Raw genomic sequence first — 19,138 nt, forward strand, 5'->3', positions numbered from 1 at the left:
TGCCTGCCCTGCCTTCACATGTGCCTAACCCCCCTCCCTGAGAACCAAACATACACACTGGTCCTGTCATTCTGTTAAGGATCTTCTTCTATCAGCATTAAAAGTACATTTGTTCCACTGCCACCACATTCCCTGGGGCTTCACATCTTTGCCCCTTGGCTATACCTCCTATCCCTTCCTAGCCAAACAAGACACCTATATTATTGGCGCCAGTGCCTGGCAAACATAAGTATTGGATGGAGGGATGGATGGATAGACAGATGAATGGATGGACAAATGGATGAAAGAATGTCAAGCCACCAAGTACTGATTTAGATTGGTATATATACCTTTATCCCCATTGGTAATATGATTTACTTTTCCCTCAAACTTTCACTCTCATCTGTTATATCAGCAAACCAATACAATGTGCTCAGAATATATGTATTTAAAAAGTAATCTTGTCCTTTTTACTTTATCAACTTAAGTCTTCATTGAGGAAGGTTTGCCCAACATATTCTATGTATTGATGATAATTTTGAAGCTTTGCCCTATGTCTGAGGGTAACTTGTTTTGTTCGTTTGGTTGATTTCAAGAGTTTCAAATGTAGCCAGGTCTTGAATTTACTTTGTTGCTGAGGATGGCTTTGAATCCTCCTCCTGCCTCTACATTCTAAGCGCTAGAAACAAATGTGTGTCGCCATCTTGATTTGTTGGTAACTCTTAATCCTTTCCATGGTAGCCACATAACCGGAGCTCACTGTTCACAGGTCTCCAATTACAGACTAAGGATGGCATTAGTAGTTTTATCCTCACTGTTCTGCAGAAAAGCACTGGGGAAAACCACTGACTTCTGCACCCCATGTGCCTTTACAGAAATTACAACTATTTGCCTTTTGGTGCCAAGAAGCCCTGTGTCTCCTTCATCAGTTCCTGGGGAGACCAGATATTCAGACTGCACTGGTCCAATATGCTGGAAAAAATGGCTGACCTCTTGGTAGGTAGCTTCATAGACAGAGTTGGAAACTGGGGACAAAGATATGCCTTTTTAGTCAAACAGGGTCTTGACCTCAGATTAAACACCACTGAAATGGGGACTACTGTATTTCATGGCTTCTACCCTGTAGACCCAGAGGAATGAGAATGTTTTGTTAAAAATTCTTGGAATTGAAACCAAACTATCCAAATCAGAATCCAAACTAACCAAATCTGCATTTTCTTCTTACAATATCTAGCAGGAGACTAATTTCACATCTCCCAATGGCAGGAGAGCGGAGGCATCTCACAAAGTTGACATCTGTCCTCAACCGGTCCTCTCTCCTACTCTGCCATTTCCCCCCATCCCACAGGTCCCACTGGGAGGGACATCCTTTAATCTTCTACTGCTGGTCCACAGGCCCCACCAGATGACTCTTACCTTAACTTCCTATGCCCTGGAGCCTACACCGAGGGCAGAATCCTCTCCCTCCAATCGGTTCTGGCTTCTGTAAAGCGAAGCAGTGTCTCCAGCTGTGGGATTCTAGGAATGGGGAAACCAGACTCTGAAGATAACTTGAGGGGCCTCGCTAGGCTCACACAACGTGGAGGCCACGGGCTTTGTAAATCTAGTCTTGTTCATTCTTCAGAGTAGCTTTAGTTCAGCACTAAGAGGAAGGAATTAGAAAAGACTGGTCAGTGTTAACATCCCTTTATGGCCTCCATGACTAAGTTTATCCCCCTTATGGTGGTGGTGTAGATGGCTCCTATTAGTTTCCTATGTTATAAATGAGGAAACTGTGCGTAATGGGATTAGTTCACTAGTAAGTGACAGCTTAGATTGGAACCCAGGTAGCCCAAGCCAGAGCCTGACTGCTTACCCATCGTGATGCCTGTTCCTCAGCTACTGGAGATGCAAAGAAGGGAGCTTGCGTCATCGGGCCCCAGACTTGGCAGGTGACAGGAAATGCAGCTTTGTAAACTCTAGCAGAGCAGTAGGAATGTGAGCAACTCCCTTTAGACCCCTTTCTCTGAGTAGAATTCTAGAATTTGGGCCCAAAGAGGAATGTAAAATTATTATGTATATCAGTATATAGTCACTGCTGCAGCCAACCTGGCCCATTCCCTGTCATATTCCCTGTCCCATATCCTTAAACCTGATATTCTCAAAAGAGCAAGTAATCCTTTAATGTCAGTAGGATTACATTACTCGGTAAAATTGACTGATTTTGAAGTTGTTTAATAACTACATATACAATTTTAAATTATGAAATATTTCTCATGATATTAGATTTTCCACAAGGTAATTGACACAAAATGATGCTTAGGTAGGTAGGAATGGATCTGGGACACAATGGCTCTGAGTAATATGGGCAAGGATGCACATGTGGCCTTAAGGTAAGGAGGGATCAGAGTAGGAGGGCAGCCATGTTTCCAGGTCAAGTTCACGAAGGTAGAGGGGGCACTTCCTGTACCTCCAAAACCTCGGAGACAAAGATAGCCAACTGAGATGTGACAATGTGTCTCTACAAGTCCTGTGGCTCTGTGGTTTGTCCTCAGGAAGAAGGCATAGAAGACGTGAGGGAGCTGGTCAAGGTTTCTGAGGAGGCACCGGAAGAGAAAATGAAGACTGTGCTCCATGATTTCATCAGTCAAAGCAGGTGGGTGACGTCAGAGATGAGCTCAGATGAACTCGGCTTCTAATGACCTTGAGAAATCAGCTGCGCTCATGCGCATTGGATGAGCATTTCACAGTGCTGTATCAGCTCTTGACACTCTTAAACAAAGCCAAACGAGACACAGCCACTGCTCAGATTCATACGGAGCAAGAAATATCCTCATAGCATTAACACCAAGTCATGCTTAAGCAGCCCACGTTAAGCAAGGGGATTCTGTAGCAGGACAAAGGGTAGGTTGGGTTCTGGGACCTTTGGAGGCAGCTTGCCCCTGTTGGAGCAACTTGGACCATCTTGAGATTAACTCAGTCAAGACCAGCAAAGAATAAGAATTTGCTAAAATAGACTTACTAAAAAGGGAGTGGAGATTAAATTACATCAAAGGAAAATCCCAGTAGATAGGCAGTAGAAATACCCAATATTCTGCTCCATGTGTGTATATCCATGTGTATATGTCTATCTCCATATATTTGCATGCATATACATGTAAGCAAAGAAATAAGTGTGTCACCTGTGCTAGCCCTATCTGCTTACATTTTTTTCAGCACCAAGCAATATTAAGCATGAGTCCTGCTGTGAGCCAGGCACCAATACAATTTGCTTGAAACACCTTTTAAAAGCTTCGCAATCTCATATCTCATGTTGGAAAGCATTGACCAGCAAGTAATAGGTCAATGGCTCTTCTATATTATGGGAGGACTTGAGGGTGATAATTAACTGTCCCTCTTGTTCAAGTTTTCAGTCAACTGAAAGAACACCCATATGTGTCAGTAATCACAGTGGTAGTTTCATAGTCAGGATCTGTGGGGCAGGCTGGACCCGAGGTCAGATTGGAATTCTTGCCTCCTGAGCCTTTCTCCATCAAGCATTGGTCTTTTGAGACCAACTCTGCAGCAAGGACAAGCCATTCATCAAGTAGAGGTGACCAAGCTGCCACAGCCAGAGGGTAGGCTGGGACTGTGGGATGGGAATGAATGAGAGCAAACACCATAACACTCACCCCAACTGTGATGCAGAAAAAAATTCTATTAGCCTCTGTGTGGCAGGAGAGCCTCTAATCAGCTAACAGGTCCCAGAGATGGGATGGGACTCCCTGTGCTTTTAGTAAACACAGGGATCCAGTAATTCAAATATGATCACCGTATTCTTTATAAAAGGAGCGGGAAATAAAGTTTAAATAGGATTCCTGAAGAAAATGTGGCAGGGTTTCCAATGGGCACCAGGCAGAGCCTGGGTTTGGGGTCTCTCGTCCTAGATTCTCCTTTGTAATGTCCTTTGTGATTGTTTCAACACAGAAGGACCACGCACTGTGTGTGCGTGTGTGTGCGTGTGTGTGTTCTGCAGATCTATTATGGATATGACTTAAAAGATGCATTTTCAATTTTCTGTGCATTCCTACAGAGGAAAGAGGTTCATTTTCCTCCTGGACTGCTTTTCCCTGCCTTTGAAGACACACATCCTCACATACACACGCTCATAAAACACATTGTTTCTTCACAGTGACGGCCGATATTTGCCCAGCAGGTCCCTCCTACCCTCAGTAATGTCACAGGCAACTCCACACATAGATATATCACAATAAGTTTAATTTATCTGCAACAACGGTTCATTGTTCCGTTTATTCTATCACCATGGCAAATACTCTATATATTCTTATAAATATAAAGAATATATAAATATAAATATATTCTTAAAAAGTCATTCCACTATTTCCAAAGGACAGGAATGCTAGTGTAACTTTTAAATCAAATTATGCACATGTTAATATGTCCGTAGTTCTATCAAGCAGTTTGTAAAAACAGATAACCACTCACTTCTACAGCAGCACAGCAGCACGCGTTCTTCTACACTCTCCCTCACCTCCACTAATTTGGAGTAAAATTACTTTTATAAGTGAAGTCGCATTGATTTTAATATCCTTTAAATCACTAAAGACAATGTGTTCATTTACATCCCTTCTTGAATTGTATGCTTAGCCGTTATTATTTTCCTTTTAAAAACACACTTGAAACTTCATCTCCAAAAGTGTTACTCTTCGATAGGTGGGGACATATCTCAGTCTCAATTCTGAAATATCTGCTTTGTGTGTAACATTTCAGGAAAGTCTTGGCGTGTCTTAAGTATGTAAGACTGCATTATTCCATGTAAATTTGTCATGAACTTTGATAGCAGTCACAATGGGTATTAATGTATGAAGTAGAATTCATAAATCTCCTCAAAGTAACACGGGGCCTAGGTATTGTTTCCAGTCTTTTCTTTTTTCCTGTTAGAGATGTTAGCGCACCATTGTTTAAACCTAAACTTAAAAACCTGGGTTCTGCGGATCTATCAGCTTTCTATTGTGCCATGGAAAGTAGATTTTTTTTTCAAATCTCTGGAATCACACAAATGGATTTTCACTAAGTGGGCTGGAAAACGGATATTCTCTTTCAGAGCTTTTATCTCTGAAGCAGAAAGGAAGCAGAAGACGCCGAACCAAACTGCGCTAGATAAGAAACGACTCACGCTCTGTTGGCAAGAGCTGGTATGTGAAAACCTATTTATATTTTGAACACAGCCAAAGCATGTGCTTTAAAAATAAACCTCACAGATGACACATAGGTCGCAGGGCAGGCAAGGACAAGGCTTAAAGAACATATTTTTCTGTGAGGTGGAAACAGCAGTGGGAAAGAATGTGTGTGGGGTGGGAAGGGGACTCATCTCTTAGAGATTCACAAGGATCACCTGCAAGCCCAGGAGCTCAGTTTTCTTATTCACATGGAGCCCTTGTTTATTTCTTCTGAAATTTGCATTTTGCTAAAGCTGTTAGACCCAGGCTAGAGAAATGGCTGGGCATTTAGGAAAAAATAGATGCTCTTCTAGTGGACCTGGGTTTGAGTCTTAGCACACGGAGGCTCACAACTGTCTGTAACTCCAGATCCAGAAGATCTGCTGCCCTCTTCTGGCCTCAGCCCACACTGCAGACACGTGCAGGCAAAACACATCTACACATTTTCTTTTTAAGGTTGGACTGCTAGGTTCTTTCACCTTGATGTCTGTCCCACAAATGAGAAGCTAAAAGAACTAACGATTCTCTTCTCCTCTGGTGTCCCCATTGAAAATCGTGTTAAGGGTTGCCAGAGTTCTTGAGGACAGGTGGCTACTGATGTCCCTTTGTGCCCTGCCTACTAGCACAGCATTTGTAGGTGCTTAAAGGTACCTTATAGATACTCAGTCCTTGTGGAATGGGTGATGGCTGGAAAATGCCAGCCCAAGTCAGACAGCCCCTGAAATATCTGACTGTGAAGTTCCACCAACAGCACTAAGGGACATTTGGGCGACACTGTGATAATTCTACCAAGAGAAACCTCTCAGTATTTGACTTGGGGCTGCTACCCCAGATCTTGGTGATAATTCCCCAAAAGCATTCTAGAACTTACCTCTCTAGCCCCTGAGAATCTCTGGTATAGACTTTGCAGTCTAATCAGTATTTAGAAAGTTGGTTTTTTAAAAATCCCATATAATCCAAGTTTAGAGAGTAAACCTAAGCCCTTCCTTCATCTTTCTTTCCAGAACACTTATTCTCTGTCCCCCAGGATGTCCAGGGGATCTGGCTTCCATTGTCCTCAAGATCTTTCTGCTTGGTCCTCCCTCTGATCCTCTAGCTGACTATGCTGCCCATGTCTTGACTCCATTGCATGTTCTCTGCAGAGCCCCGCCTGTTTATTGACTACCAACCCTGGCTGGACCAAGCCCACAACATCAGTGTCTTAACAATGCCTTGTATTTGTGACTCTTCTCACCACTGGGAGCAAAACCACTGGAAGAAAGGGTTTATTTTGACTCAGGCTTTGAAAAGTTGATGCTCAGTCGTGGCAGGGCAGGCGTGGTAGTGTTCATGGTGGAGCGAGTATGTAGCCGGGCACTTCACATCTTGTAGATCATGAGGGAGAGAGAGGGATGACAGTGTGCAGTGGGCTTCCTCCCTTTTGTTCAGTTTAGGATGCCCAGCAGATGATGGTGACCAGCCCAGCAGATAGTGCTGCCGCATTCAGCATGGGTCTTTTCTCCTCCTTAAACCTCTTTAGAAACACCCCCGCATCTTTACTCAAAGTTGTGATTCACCAATGTCCAAGGTATTTAATTGAGTTGCCAATAAAATGTCACTGTCTTAGACTCATGTCTCTTGTTTCTAGAGCAGTATATCCATATATCTTGCCTCCTAAAGGAAACCAGATGTCTTGGAACACTTCCTACTCAGTATTCTGCCGATCTATACCTCTTCTAACTCTTCTTCCTGTCTTGGGATACCAGCTGACCTAAACCTGTGTATCAATGGCGATTTTTTAATCCCTCATCCTAAACGGTCAGTGCTACCCCAGATCTTGGTGATTATTCCCCAAAAGCATTCTAGAACTTACTTCTCTAGGCCCTGAGAATCTCTGGCATAGACTTTGCAGTAAGCTTCCTCTCGCCTATTTTCCATTCCAGAACCAAAATGGCTCTAAAACAAAATGCAAGGTGATTACTTGTTCTTAGCAAATCATTGAAGTCTGTCTTGATTCATAGGATAAAAACTAAATTCTCTTTGCATGACATACAGAGCAAGCAGTGTACAGCCTAGCATCCTACCCTTGTCCTTACCCTGGAATCGTGTTCCGACCAGTTGGACTCTTGCTGCCTGTGTATCTGCACATGCGATTGTTCCCTCTGTCAGGACTCTCATTTGGTTTCTTACTGACTGATGAATTCCTTATGGGTCAGGTCAGATTGAGATCCTCTAGGAAGCCTGGCTTCACCCCGTCTAGTCTCACGATGCTTTATATATTTATTTGAACATATTGCTTTCATTTCACAAAACTGTCAAAGGAAGCATTGTGTGCAACTGTGGCCTCAGTACCTGGCAGACAGCTGGTATTCATTCCTTCAGTCAGCATTACCAGAAGGCTTCTTGTGTTGGGCATGGACAAAGTGCTAGGAACACGAAGCTGAAAGTTCTTAGTGTTTGTCCCTGAGGAATCCGTAAATGGCCTGACTTGTTCATTCCTAATTTACTTACTACCCTCTGTGTGGCAAGGATGTACTGTGTGTCACTGTTGTTTGACAGTATCTCTGACAACATTGATTGTTCAAGATAAGGACAGGACAGGAGGCCCCTGTTCAACGGAAGAGTCCCTTGTAGTGGAGAAGACAGAATGCAGACAGGCAAACAACACAGACATGGAAATAATCGTAGGTTATGATTATGAAGGGAAACTCGCCAAAGTCACAGAGAATCGGAAAATATTTGACAGCATATAATACCATTGTGATGTTTAAACTGAAGCCACGTGGAGGTTAGGAAGAACATTTGAGCAATAAGAAGATCTGTGTGTTACAGCCATAGGGTTGACCAACCTTGGCATGCCCCAGGACCTCTTGAGGAGCCATGAGCCTGGGCAGAGAATGTTATGAGACAGAAACACAGCCAGCTCACAGGGCCTTAGAAGGCACTGTAAAGACTGTATCTGTCTGTGTGTGTTAAAAAAAATCCCATAAATATAGGTGGAATGAATGAATAAAAATAAGTATTTTCTTTGCTTCTTTTCTCTCTTTCTCTGTCCCTCCTTGTACACCCCACCCTTTCCCCTCCTTCCCACCCCTCTCTCTTCCTTTCTTAACATGGTTTCATATAGCCCAGGCTGAGCTCAAACTTGCTTTACATAGTTGAGGAGGATCTCAAACTACTGTTCTTTGATTTCACCTCCCTCCCAGGTGCAGGAGTTACAGAGTTACGTCTGAGTTATAAAATAATTGTTTGGCACTTAGAACACTCCAGTGACTCAGATGTTTCTCAGATGGTACCTTGGGCTGGAAGCATCCTTCATAGTTTCTAGGATGAGAAAAGGACATGCATTTTGGGCTGATCTGGAGATCAGGTCCAGGAGCTGTGTGGCCTTTTTCTCACCTTAAAATGGAAATATTGGTACCTACCTCAGAAGGTCACTAGGAGGAATAATGAAAGAAGATTGCATGGCATAGAGCGATAATTCACAATATAGCTGTCATCATTATAGTTGTTACTAAGCATTAGGGAGCAATATTATCCCATAATCATGTGGCCTGGACACATTTCTACACTTTCTAGGTCTCAAATATCTCATCTATTTATCAAAGGAGAGATGGTATCTACTGTCTTTGCTGTGGTAGATTTCTTATGGATGAGGTAAATAACTCTACAGGCAAAGTTCATTAGGAATATGGGGAAGAAGGCTTCCCAGAGAGGGCGAGATGAATGAATTAAACTCATGTCATTTCTATTCCATGGTCAATGCTCACAATGTCAAACCCAAAGCCATTCCAGAATGCTTAGTGTGGGCTTGCAAACACCTCAGGGCACTCCAGCGTAGGGCAGTGTTTGTTGCCCAGACTTCTGGAAACATTTACACCACAACTCTTGTCCTTTTTTTAGAAGGCAATGACTGATGAGGCTGAAGGAGTCATTCAACAACAGAAGAAAAAGTTATCTCTTGATGAGATGATCCGTGAAGCTCAGAACTTCGTGGAGAGAATCCGCTTTCTTGTGGATGAGGTAATCAACACTATAGGCAAAGCTCACTGGGGAGATAAGAAAGCTTCCCAGAGAGGACGAGACGCTTGCTTGGTGACGGAGGGAGAAGTTTTTAAAATTAAGCCAAATATATATCGCTGTGTTGGTTTCTCATAAAGCCAGAGCGTTCAACAGAATAAAAAGCGTGTCCCCTAACACAAGTACTGTCCAAGCAGGCATGATGATAGTGGGAACCTTGAGGGATTTTCAAGCATAAGAGAATTTAAACTCACATTCAATGAAGATCAAACTGTCTATTTTAAGGATAGTTGTAAGGTAGGTTTTCTGCTGTCTTCTAGAATGATCTTTAAAAGGCATCATATTCACTTCTGTCAAATACTGACTCTTTCTTGAGTCCTACAGATGTGGACAGGCTTCCTCTACAGGGTTCATGGGGGATGGTGTTGGGGAGAGGGACATGGGTTTACTGCTCCACGGGCTCTCCAGTGTGGTGATTCTCTCATATATTATTTGGTCTCTGGAAATATATTAAGTAATGAGACAGGTAACATTAAAGTAGACATGAGGGTTTCATTAAGAACATGGAAAGTTTGATGCAGGCACTGTGGCTTCCTGCCTGTAACTAACAAGCCCTGTGACTGGAAGACTTTCCTTTGCTGTTGGTTTCAGACCAGATAGAAGGGACAGATGCTCCTTTTCAGTGTCAGATATGCATGTGACAGGAGAGAGAGCAAGACAGAGTATCTACCTCCAGATAGAAGCTATGCCTCCTATTTTGGTAGTTACATTGGTTCAGAAGTGTACATTTCAAACACAAAGTAGTGAAACACTCAGTATGGAACCTCATTCCCTTATTGAGTAGCTCAACTTTTAAAATTTCTCTTAAGTTTAGTAGAGTTGCTCCAAATGGCTAAAATGGGAGTCGGTGATTTGGCAACTAGATGTTAGGCACAGGGCTCCTCTAGATTTGTTTTCTCTTTTCCTTAACGTGACTGGGGGATGATTCAAAGGCATCAGTGCACTTTCTTTTGTTATGTCATGAAAAGCAGGGCAGCAAAGATGCCCCAACACAGGTCCAGCAAGCTCAAGTAAACCCACGTATCCCTACCTCATGACCAAGACGCTGTCCTCTTAAGGAAGCGGCACTTCACCGGCTTACTGTACAGATGACTAACCAGCTCCATTGTTTAATGCAGAAGAAGGGTTCTTTTGGGATAAGCTCTGGAAGCACATCCATTAAATACCAACCTATACAATCGTATCATTCCACTGCACAGCCTCAGCATACTATCCCGGACGTCTTCATTTGGATGCTCAGTAACAACAAGAGAGTGGCATACGCCCGGATTGCTGCCAAAGACCTGCTTTACTCCCCCATCGAAGAGCAGATGGGCAAGCACTGTGGGAAGATCAAAACCCACTTTCTCAAGGTAAGTCTGCCCGAAACCAGAAGACCAATTTCTTCTTATCCTGAGTGGCTTAGAAATTTTAGCATGCGTCCATGTCTAGAATTCTTTTCAGTGTTTTCAAAAACAGGAGATCTCAGGCTTCTTGATCTAGATTTCAATCCAGTGGTTTCTCTAGCTTTCTACTTATGATGTCTTCAGACACATGTCGGTTTCTCTTCCCATCTAATGACTGACCCACTAGCTTAGAGTTTCACTCCGTTGATTACTGAGACTGGAAATTTTTCCTATTTGTTCCTTCTGTCATTTTCTCCCGTATGATTTTTCGAAGGCATCTTTCACAGGAATATATATATTCATATATGTATGAATATATATATTCATATGTATATGAATATATATGAATGTATATATGAATATATATGAATACATATATATTTAGACAAACCCCATTCATTCATACAGTTAATATGTTTGTTTCAAAAAGGTCCTAAAGTCCTTCAAGCACAAATACTTGGGAATCTGAGACATTTCAAGACTAGCCTGGGCCGCAGAGTGAGTTCAAGGCCAGTTTGAGCAACTTAGTAGATACTGACTTAATTTTTTTTCTTTAAAAATAAAATGTAGTTCAGGGGTAATGAGCTTGTCTAACACACGCAAGACCCTAGGGTTAACCTGCAGTGCTGAAAAGAAGAAAAAGAAAGGAGGAAAGAAAAGGAAGAAAGGAAAGAAGGAAGGAAGGGAAGGAGGGAGGGAGGGAGGAGAAAGGAAGCATCTTTTGATAAGGACATCAGTTATACAGTCATTTGACTAATTATATCTGCAGTGACCCTATTTCCAAATAGGGTAACAATCTGATGACTGAAGATTAAGATCTAAAACAGATGAATCTGGGAGGGACATAATTCAATCTGTAACAGAGTTCTGGGCAAATATTTACTGGCTGTGTGATCTTGGACAGTCTGCTTAATATTTTTCATACATTTGAAGAGTGTTTATTCTATTTTTCATCCACTGTGTGGATGTGGCTGTGAGGATTAAGTGAGTAAACTCAGGCAAAGAACACATACTTGTGCCTCAGGCAGAGTCATCAGTCAATAAATACCAGTGTTCAAGAAACTGGGCGTCCAGCACCTCAGAGGACTTTGTTATCCCCTGCAGAGCTCATCAGTTGTTTGTGGCTGTGGTGATTAATCTGACTGGATTTAGAATCGACCTTGAGGCACAGTCCAGGTCTATTGATGAATGTGCTTCCAGAAACCCTTAGTTGATATGGGCAGACCCACCGTGGGTATGAGTGGCATAATCCTGTGGGCTGGGGTCTCAGAGTGAACAGGAGGGTGGAACAGGGAAAGAGGTGAGCACTGGCATTCATCTGTCTTTGACATCTTCCTGTGGACTGATGGACAGCCACTTCACCCCCGCCTCCTCCACACCACAACCCATGATTGACTGTAGCCTCCCTTAAATCACGAGACAAAATGAATCCTTCTATAAAGCTGCCTTTGCTGGGAAATTGGCACATTGGTGAGAGAAAGAACTAACACAGTGACGTTGCTTATGTCTTTCTGTCCTGTCCGAACAATAATTTTTAAAATTTGCTCCTATGAAACTATAAGTGAAAAAAGTCAATATATATTTTTACTCAAGTCATTCATCCCAAATATCAGAGACTTTCTTTCACCCTCCCCATTCAAAGAGTGCTACAGAAGCAAGAAAGGTTTGTCTTAAAAATAGCAAATCATTTCCAAAGGGCCTGTGCTAAAAATACTAGAAAGTGGTATGAAGTTACTCTCTGCTAAATATTGTGGTGGATTCTGGCACCGTACAAAATTAGAACAAAGAGCAGCTGTCAGATCAAGCCAGGGGATGGGTGCCGCCTCATAGGAGTGCGTTCCCACAGGTATCCAGCCCGTGTTATCTCTAGCAATGTGTTTATAGCCTTCTTTATCTTCATTTCACTGTTGCCACTGTAATTACTATGGAAGATCACCACTAGGTCTCCTTGAATTCAGTAACCATGAGGGGAGCGAGCTTCTGGAAAGGGTGATTCAGCAAAACCATTTCCTTTCTTGTTATGATTGTCAACTCCCATTTCAACTCCCTCCCACACACCACTTCCTTTTAGTCTCTCCCCCTTCCCTACTTCTTCCTGAAATAGTAAGTCTGAAAAAAAAAAAAAAAGAGCCAAGACTATAGGAGAAGACCCAGTCTCATAAAAAGCATAGACTGTAAATCTCTAAAACCTTTAAGCCATAACTTCCTCAAATTTTTTTCTGTGGCACAGCTGTCTGCTCCGTGAACATCCCCTAAACATTCAAAGACCTGTAGGTTGTGGTGGTCACACTGCAAAGTCATAGACTTCCACAGTGCCCACGGGTCAGAAGATGACAGCTAGAAGACCTACAGTCAAGCAGTTTTGAAAGTCAGATTTCTTAGTTTATTGCTTCAGAGTATCTATGTAGAGTTGAATTAGTCACTCTGCCTGTCGCTGTGTCAGAACACCTTACAGAAACATCCCAGGGCAGGGGTTTATTTCAACTCACAGGTGAGGTGACACAGTCCTTCATGGTGGGGTAGGGGAAGGAGTGGTGACTAGCATGGGACTGTGGTAACAAGAGCTTATCCACGAGGCTTCTTGTATGTACAGACCAGGAAGCAGGCATGATGGGCCAAAACAAGAGAGGAGATCACCTTCTGATAATACCCTTCTGATAATTAGATTACAGACCCGAAGTTTCTACAGCCTCCCCAAACAGTGCCTCTGGCTGCGAAGCAAGTGCTCAAACATCCAGGAAGGATATTTGACTTCCAAACTCTATCATGGGCTTTACTGGACCTTCTGTCTGTTGGGTCCATTTTGGGAGGAGGAGGAGGTAGCTGAGGCCTGGGGAAGCCTAAGACGTGGGCATTACATCTCCTGCAGGATTTGGTGTCGGCTCACAGAACTGTTTCCGTACCTCTCCATTCTTGCTGGTTTTTAATCTGCTCTCCATCCTGGTCTCAAAGGGTTGAATAAATCAAACCTGGATGCCTGAAAGCAATTTTGATTTGGAAATGCTTGTTAGGAAAATTCCTATGTTATATACTGTAGGAATATAGTAGTGATCCTGTGGAATACTTTCCCAGGATTTGAGTTGAATTTTGGTTCTCACTATAAGTTCACACACACACATACACACTTGCATGCTCATACAAACACACTCATACACACATACACATGCATATACACATACATATACACACATGTATACACATGTACACACGTGCACATGCACACTCACACAAACGCATACACATACACATACACACATGTACACACATGTGCATACTCAGTAGAAGGAATGATGTTTTCTGTTGTTTTTCATTAAAGAAAAAGGAACTTTTAAAATAAAGTTTAAGGGTGGAATATAACATAGTATGTTCCGAGCCATACAATTTAAATACCTAGAACTAAGGTCTGCAGGCTTAGCACCAACAGAAAGGCGTGTGGACGCCCATCTTCCTCCCTGGAACGGCAGAGTAAACCTCCACACATAACTGGATGCTCTCTCTACGTAGGTGCACAGACACACACAGCAACTGTGGGGAGCAGAGGGGGCCTCTGCACAGAGCTGAGTGTGCACAGACGCCAATCCTTTCTTGCTCTGATGTCCCGGGATGGCTACAAATAGCAGAAGAAATGCTGTTATGGCAACAAAATAACCCCAGGCTGACCCAGACTCATCCGCTCTCTTTCATCCCATCCTCTCCTCCTCCCTCTCTTCCTCCCACTCTTCATTCTGTGCTGTCAATCAAATGCAGGGCCTTCCAGGTGTGGATCAAACAGTGCACAAACGAGCACCCAATTAGATCCCCGGCCTTCTCGATAAACGTTTATTTGCTTGAACAAGTTTCAAATTTGAATCATCAGGGAAATATAAAGGAAGCTTATTTCTCTTATTACAATTTAAAAAATTACAGGTTGCTGAATACTTGCCTAATTAAGAACAAAGTGGTTTTTGTTTTATTTCTTTTTTTTTTTAAGCTGAGCACATAACCACCCTTCTTTCTAAAGAGTAAATCTTGACTGCTCTGCATACCAATCAAATACGCAATCCTTGAGCCTCACCGGCCCTAGTCAGAAAGTTCTCTATACTGGTCTTGGCGCAGCATAAACACTCAGTAAATATGAATGTCTACTGCCAGGCGCATGTGTGTGTTCTTTTCTCCTTCTGGGATGCTGCAGGCTGGTCTTACTCTAAGGTACTGACTAAAGCTCAGCCAAGTGTGGCAGTGGCCGCCTATCCACTGGGGGTGTGTTTCAAGACACCCAGCGGGGGCCTAGCATGCAACTGCAGGATATGTGGTATTTTCCCTGTACACACATACCTATAATAAAGCTTAATTGACAGATTAGAGGTTTATGACACTAGCTAATAGTAAAGTGGAACAGTTAGAGCAGTATACTATAATAAACCTCATCAAGGACTTAATTCTAAAATTTCCCACTTAATACTTGACACTGTACGTGCAGGGGAAACAGAAGCTGAATGCAGCAAGTTGTGCTTTTGAACAAGGGATGTTCCTTCCCCTCCCTTGACCAGTGATTCTCAACCGTCCTAAAGCTGTGACCCTTTGATACAATTCCTCAGGTGGTGCTGACCTCCAACCATAAGATTATTTTGATGCTTCATGATTGCAATTTTGCTACTGTTATGAATTGTAATGTAAATATTTGATATGCAGGATATCGGGTATGTGATCCCTGTTGTGGCCCACAGGTTGAGACCCACTGCCTGAGATTTTGCTCTTTTATCACTGGTATTAGCTCTTGTGTCTGTAAAAAGCAAAAACCTGACAAGAAACAACTTGAGATGAAGGGTTTGTTTTGCCTCACAGTTTGAAGCCACACAGTCTGCCACAGCCTGCTGGGAAGGCCTGGTGGGGTCTGTCCACAGTCAGGAAGAAGAGAGATGGGTGTTTCTGCTTACTTCACCCCTTTTCTGTCTGTGGGATTCCAGTTCACGAGACGGTGAAACCGACATTCAGTCTGTGTCTTACCCTCGCTCCCGCCACTTAATCCCGTGTAAACACTCTTGAGGACAGCCCGAAGGTGTTATCTCACTAATCTGTTAGATGTTTATAAACCGATCAAGTCAATAATAAAAATTACCCATCCATCACTTGAGTGAGTGCCAGTGTCCAAAGCTGAGCACTTGGAGGACCTGTCTGGGCCTCAGCGTCTGATGCTCCCTGGCTCTAGTCCATTGGCCAAAGCCCAGTGGCACAGGCAGTGGCTGTTTGATTGAGTTGTTCCGAATCTGCTTTCGGAACCTTCGGAGCGAGCTGCAAAGGCAAACACCTGTGCTCAACTTTAAGTCAAAGCCTCTTTATGGGTGCTCGGGAAGTTGTCTGAACAAGTTCTGGCTTGTGGTAATGGGACTTTCTGATCTTCCACAAAAAGAACTCTGTAGGAGAAAGGAGAGATACTGAGAGGCAATTCTAAGACCTGTCAGAAGAGACACTTAAAAGAGTCAATAGAATCTAGAGAAGTAGCCATGTCTTAAGTGTCATTGGCTCTTGTCAGAAGCCCGGAATATAGCCAAGGCTGGTACTAGGACTAGGTAGGGACAGAGAGATCCCAAAAGCCAGTGACTAGGAAACAAAAGAAGCATGTTCAATGCATCAGTTTTTATCCTTGTGGTCTTGGGGTATATGAACTCCCATAAATACATTTGCACATGTGTGCATGTATACACACACACACACACACACACACACACACACACACACACACACACCATATTACATGTGAGGCTACCTCACAGATAGGAAGCAGAGAGCTTAGGGAGCTTAAAGCCACACTGCCTAAGGAAGATGAAGGATCTGAAAACATCTGCCAGGCAAAAGGGCCTGGGAGAGCAGGCAGGACTTCCCCTCACACAGAGCATGCGACAGGAGAGCAGGACAGGCAATCTCTGAATGCAGTGAAGGGACAGAAACTCAGGTTGCAACTCCAGTATCCAAGGTTCTAGGAAGGCAAGGAGAATCGAAGAGCTTGAAGAAGAGGCAAACTGTAGGCTCAGGGCCAGTAGTCTATGACTGGAACCACCAACCCTCCATTCTAGTCACGGGTGTGAGAGTTAGGGAGTAAGGGAGCACAGACCCTGTCCATATCTGTGAAACAGACAATGAGCACTTGTATCTGTTAGGCCTACTTGATCCAGGACCTGGCAGTGGTTATCAGAATTCACGTTTAAGCCTCGGGCCTCCAGATCGAGGTTGTCCTCAGGAGCTATGCAATGCAACAACTGGGACCATTTCTTTCAATTTTACGGTGTATACGTATGCGCGCGCGCGCACACACACACACACACACACACACACACACACACACACAGAGGAAGGATCCATCTTCTCAGAATAGGGTCCATGCTTGCCTTCTGGTGATCACAGAGCCTTCCTTGTCCTCTCCCCTAGCTTCCTGGGAAACGGCCGGCCGGCTGGACTGTACAGGCAAAGGTTGACATATATCTGTGGCTGGGCTCCACTAGACACTCCGATGCCGTTTTGGACAACTTGCCAGCAGGCTATGAAGCAGAAATGCCTTCCAAATCATCGGGCACCCATCACCCACCATCAGCCCTGCAATACCAAGGTATGGTGCCCACAGAGCAAAGACAGACGGGAGACATCTCAGATGGGCTTTTGTGTAAAGAGAGGTGGGGGCAGCATTCATGCATTTGTGTTTTAGTTGGGACCAACTCCCTTGCCTTCTTTGGTACAATTGCCAAGAGTACTCTCTTCCAAATGTGAAGTAATGCCACATTTAGAGGTATTACATTTGGATTTATGTATGCATTTCTGTGAGGAGAGAGAGAGAGAGAGAGAGAGAGAGAGAGAGAGAGAGAGAGAGAGAGAGAGAGAGAGAAATGTGGATTTCTTCAAAGATGGTGAGCAGCATTAAAAATGTGTTTGTGTTTTAAACAGAAAGCTCTTGTGTGGTGCGACTCATGAAATTGAGGTGATTTTTTTTCCTTTTTATATAGCATTGAGGTTTGAACCTTGTACCTAGCCTTTCAGTGACCCAGTGCAACTGGTATTGATGAAGTCGCTTATGTTTCTCTAGCCCAGGTCCTGGCGTGGCTGCTTCTTTAAGGAAAGGAAGCATGTTTTATGGAATTGTTTAAATTCATATGGTTGCTCCATCAGTATCATTATGTTTATGTCTCAGTACATCTTAATTGCGTTATGAATATTAATGCCTTGCATTTGCATCCTGCTCTGTTTTCAAGTCACTTTAACTTTGGTGCTTTTCTTAGCTGCTAAGTCCAGGCAAAGCAGACTGTAGTTTTACCTTCACTTCTATGGAAGTTGAGTTTTGAGTTGAGCCATAAATGGAGACACTGCAGAATGACAGACACATTCAATTTCTCCTGTGTCGCAGGACGGCCTCTTATCTTGACTGACAGTGTATTCTAAGCAGTGAGAGAGAACGGGGCTCTTGGGATATGCACACAGTGGCTCAGCTCATAAAGTCTGCAGGCCGTGCGTTATTTTGGGAGGAAACACATAGCGCAAAGTGCCAGGCATTGGGCCGTATATGTTACACATCAGATCTCCTTCAACCCTGGGAATTCTTCAACTCACAGAGGGGGAGAATACACTTCAGAGACACCCAGAAATCACATGAAATCCCTCATCTGCTGAAGGGTTGGGAAAACCAGCTCTAAATACTACTTTCTTATTTACCTTCCATTAAACCACTTAGGGCTTCTTATCTTTGGGCAAATAACACCCACATCGAGTTAGCTCCTGTTTCTGTTCATAGAAACATCTACAGACACAAAGCCCCAGACACGCTCACTGTTTGGGCTACTAACAACCCAGAGGAACCTTTCTGGGGCTCTGAGATGCTGTGCAGCGTGCCATTTTCACGGTTACCTAATGACCTTCTGCTGAGCTCTGACATTGGTGGCGCTGGCTGCCTTCCACACCGACTGGTGAATTGTATGCTCCAGAGGAGATCCATTCAGCAAATAATTACCTTGCATCTATATATGGAAGGCAGGGCGGAAAACCTGGTAGGGGGTGTAGAGGGAGCAAGAGGGGATCTTGGCTTCAAGTGGGGCATCCAGGTGTGGCTTTAATAACCACAGGGGGCAGGGGGTGGGGCCCCATGGCATGAGGAGTTAGGCTAGACTACTCTGAGGAGCAAAGATTCACAGTTTCTAAAGAAACCCAAAATGTAGGCTAAGAAAATGGCACCCCCTAGAGTTGTGCAATATGCTGCTTACATAGCTTCAGTTGGAAGGGTTGCTGCTAACGTCTCAGGATTAGTCATCTCAAGGCAGCTGGTGGGCATTCTCTCAAGGGATGAGACCATACCAGGTCGGACTGAGAAATCTGCCGAAGCCGGGAGTATGTGAAGTAACATATGGCCATCTCCCAGCTGACTCCTGTCAGTGTGTTCCCGTAACATCTGCTGAGCACTGCTGTGTTTACTGCTGTCATTTTAAGGGACCTTCTCGTCCGCAGAGCTCAGCCTGTCAACATCAGAGTTAATTGGTGTCTATGGAGACATGGAGGGCT

General features: G+C 43.7%; 1 protein-coding gene across 1 annotated transcript in view; it reads left to right on the top strand.

Moving 5' to 3' along the window:
- The window catches only part of Fer1l6 (fer-1 like family member 6), a 147,179-nt gene that overhangs the window by 63,021 nt on the left and 65,020 nt on the right, over positions 1-19,138 (top strand). Inside the window, exons 15-20 of the mRNA XM_032915788.1 lie at positions 855-975; positions 2,514-2,614; positions 5,063-5,153; positions 9,060-9,179; positions 10,436-10,588; positions 17,027-17,204. Of these exons, the coding sequence (XP_032771679.1) occupies positions 855-975; positions 2,514-2,614; positions 5,063-5,153; positions 9,060-9,179; positions 10,436-10,588; positions 17,027-17,204 (764 nt within the window). The remainder of the gene's footprint in view (positions 1-854; positions 976-2,513; positions 2,615-5,062; positions 5,154-9,059; positions 9,180-10,435; positions 10,589-17,026; positions 17,205-19,138) is intronic.

The sequence above is a fragment of the Rattus rattus genome, chromosome 1 (assembly GCF_011064425.1).
Source record: "Rattus rattus isolate New Zealand chromosome 1, Rrattus_CSIRO_v1, whole genome shotgun sequence".
NCBI classification, from domain to species: Eukaryota; Metazoa; Chordata; class Mammalia; order Rodentia; family Muridae; genus Rattus; species Rattus rattus.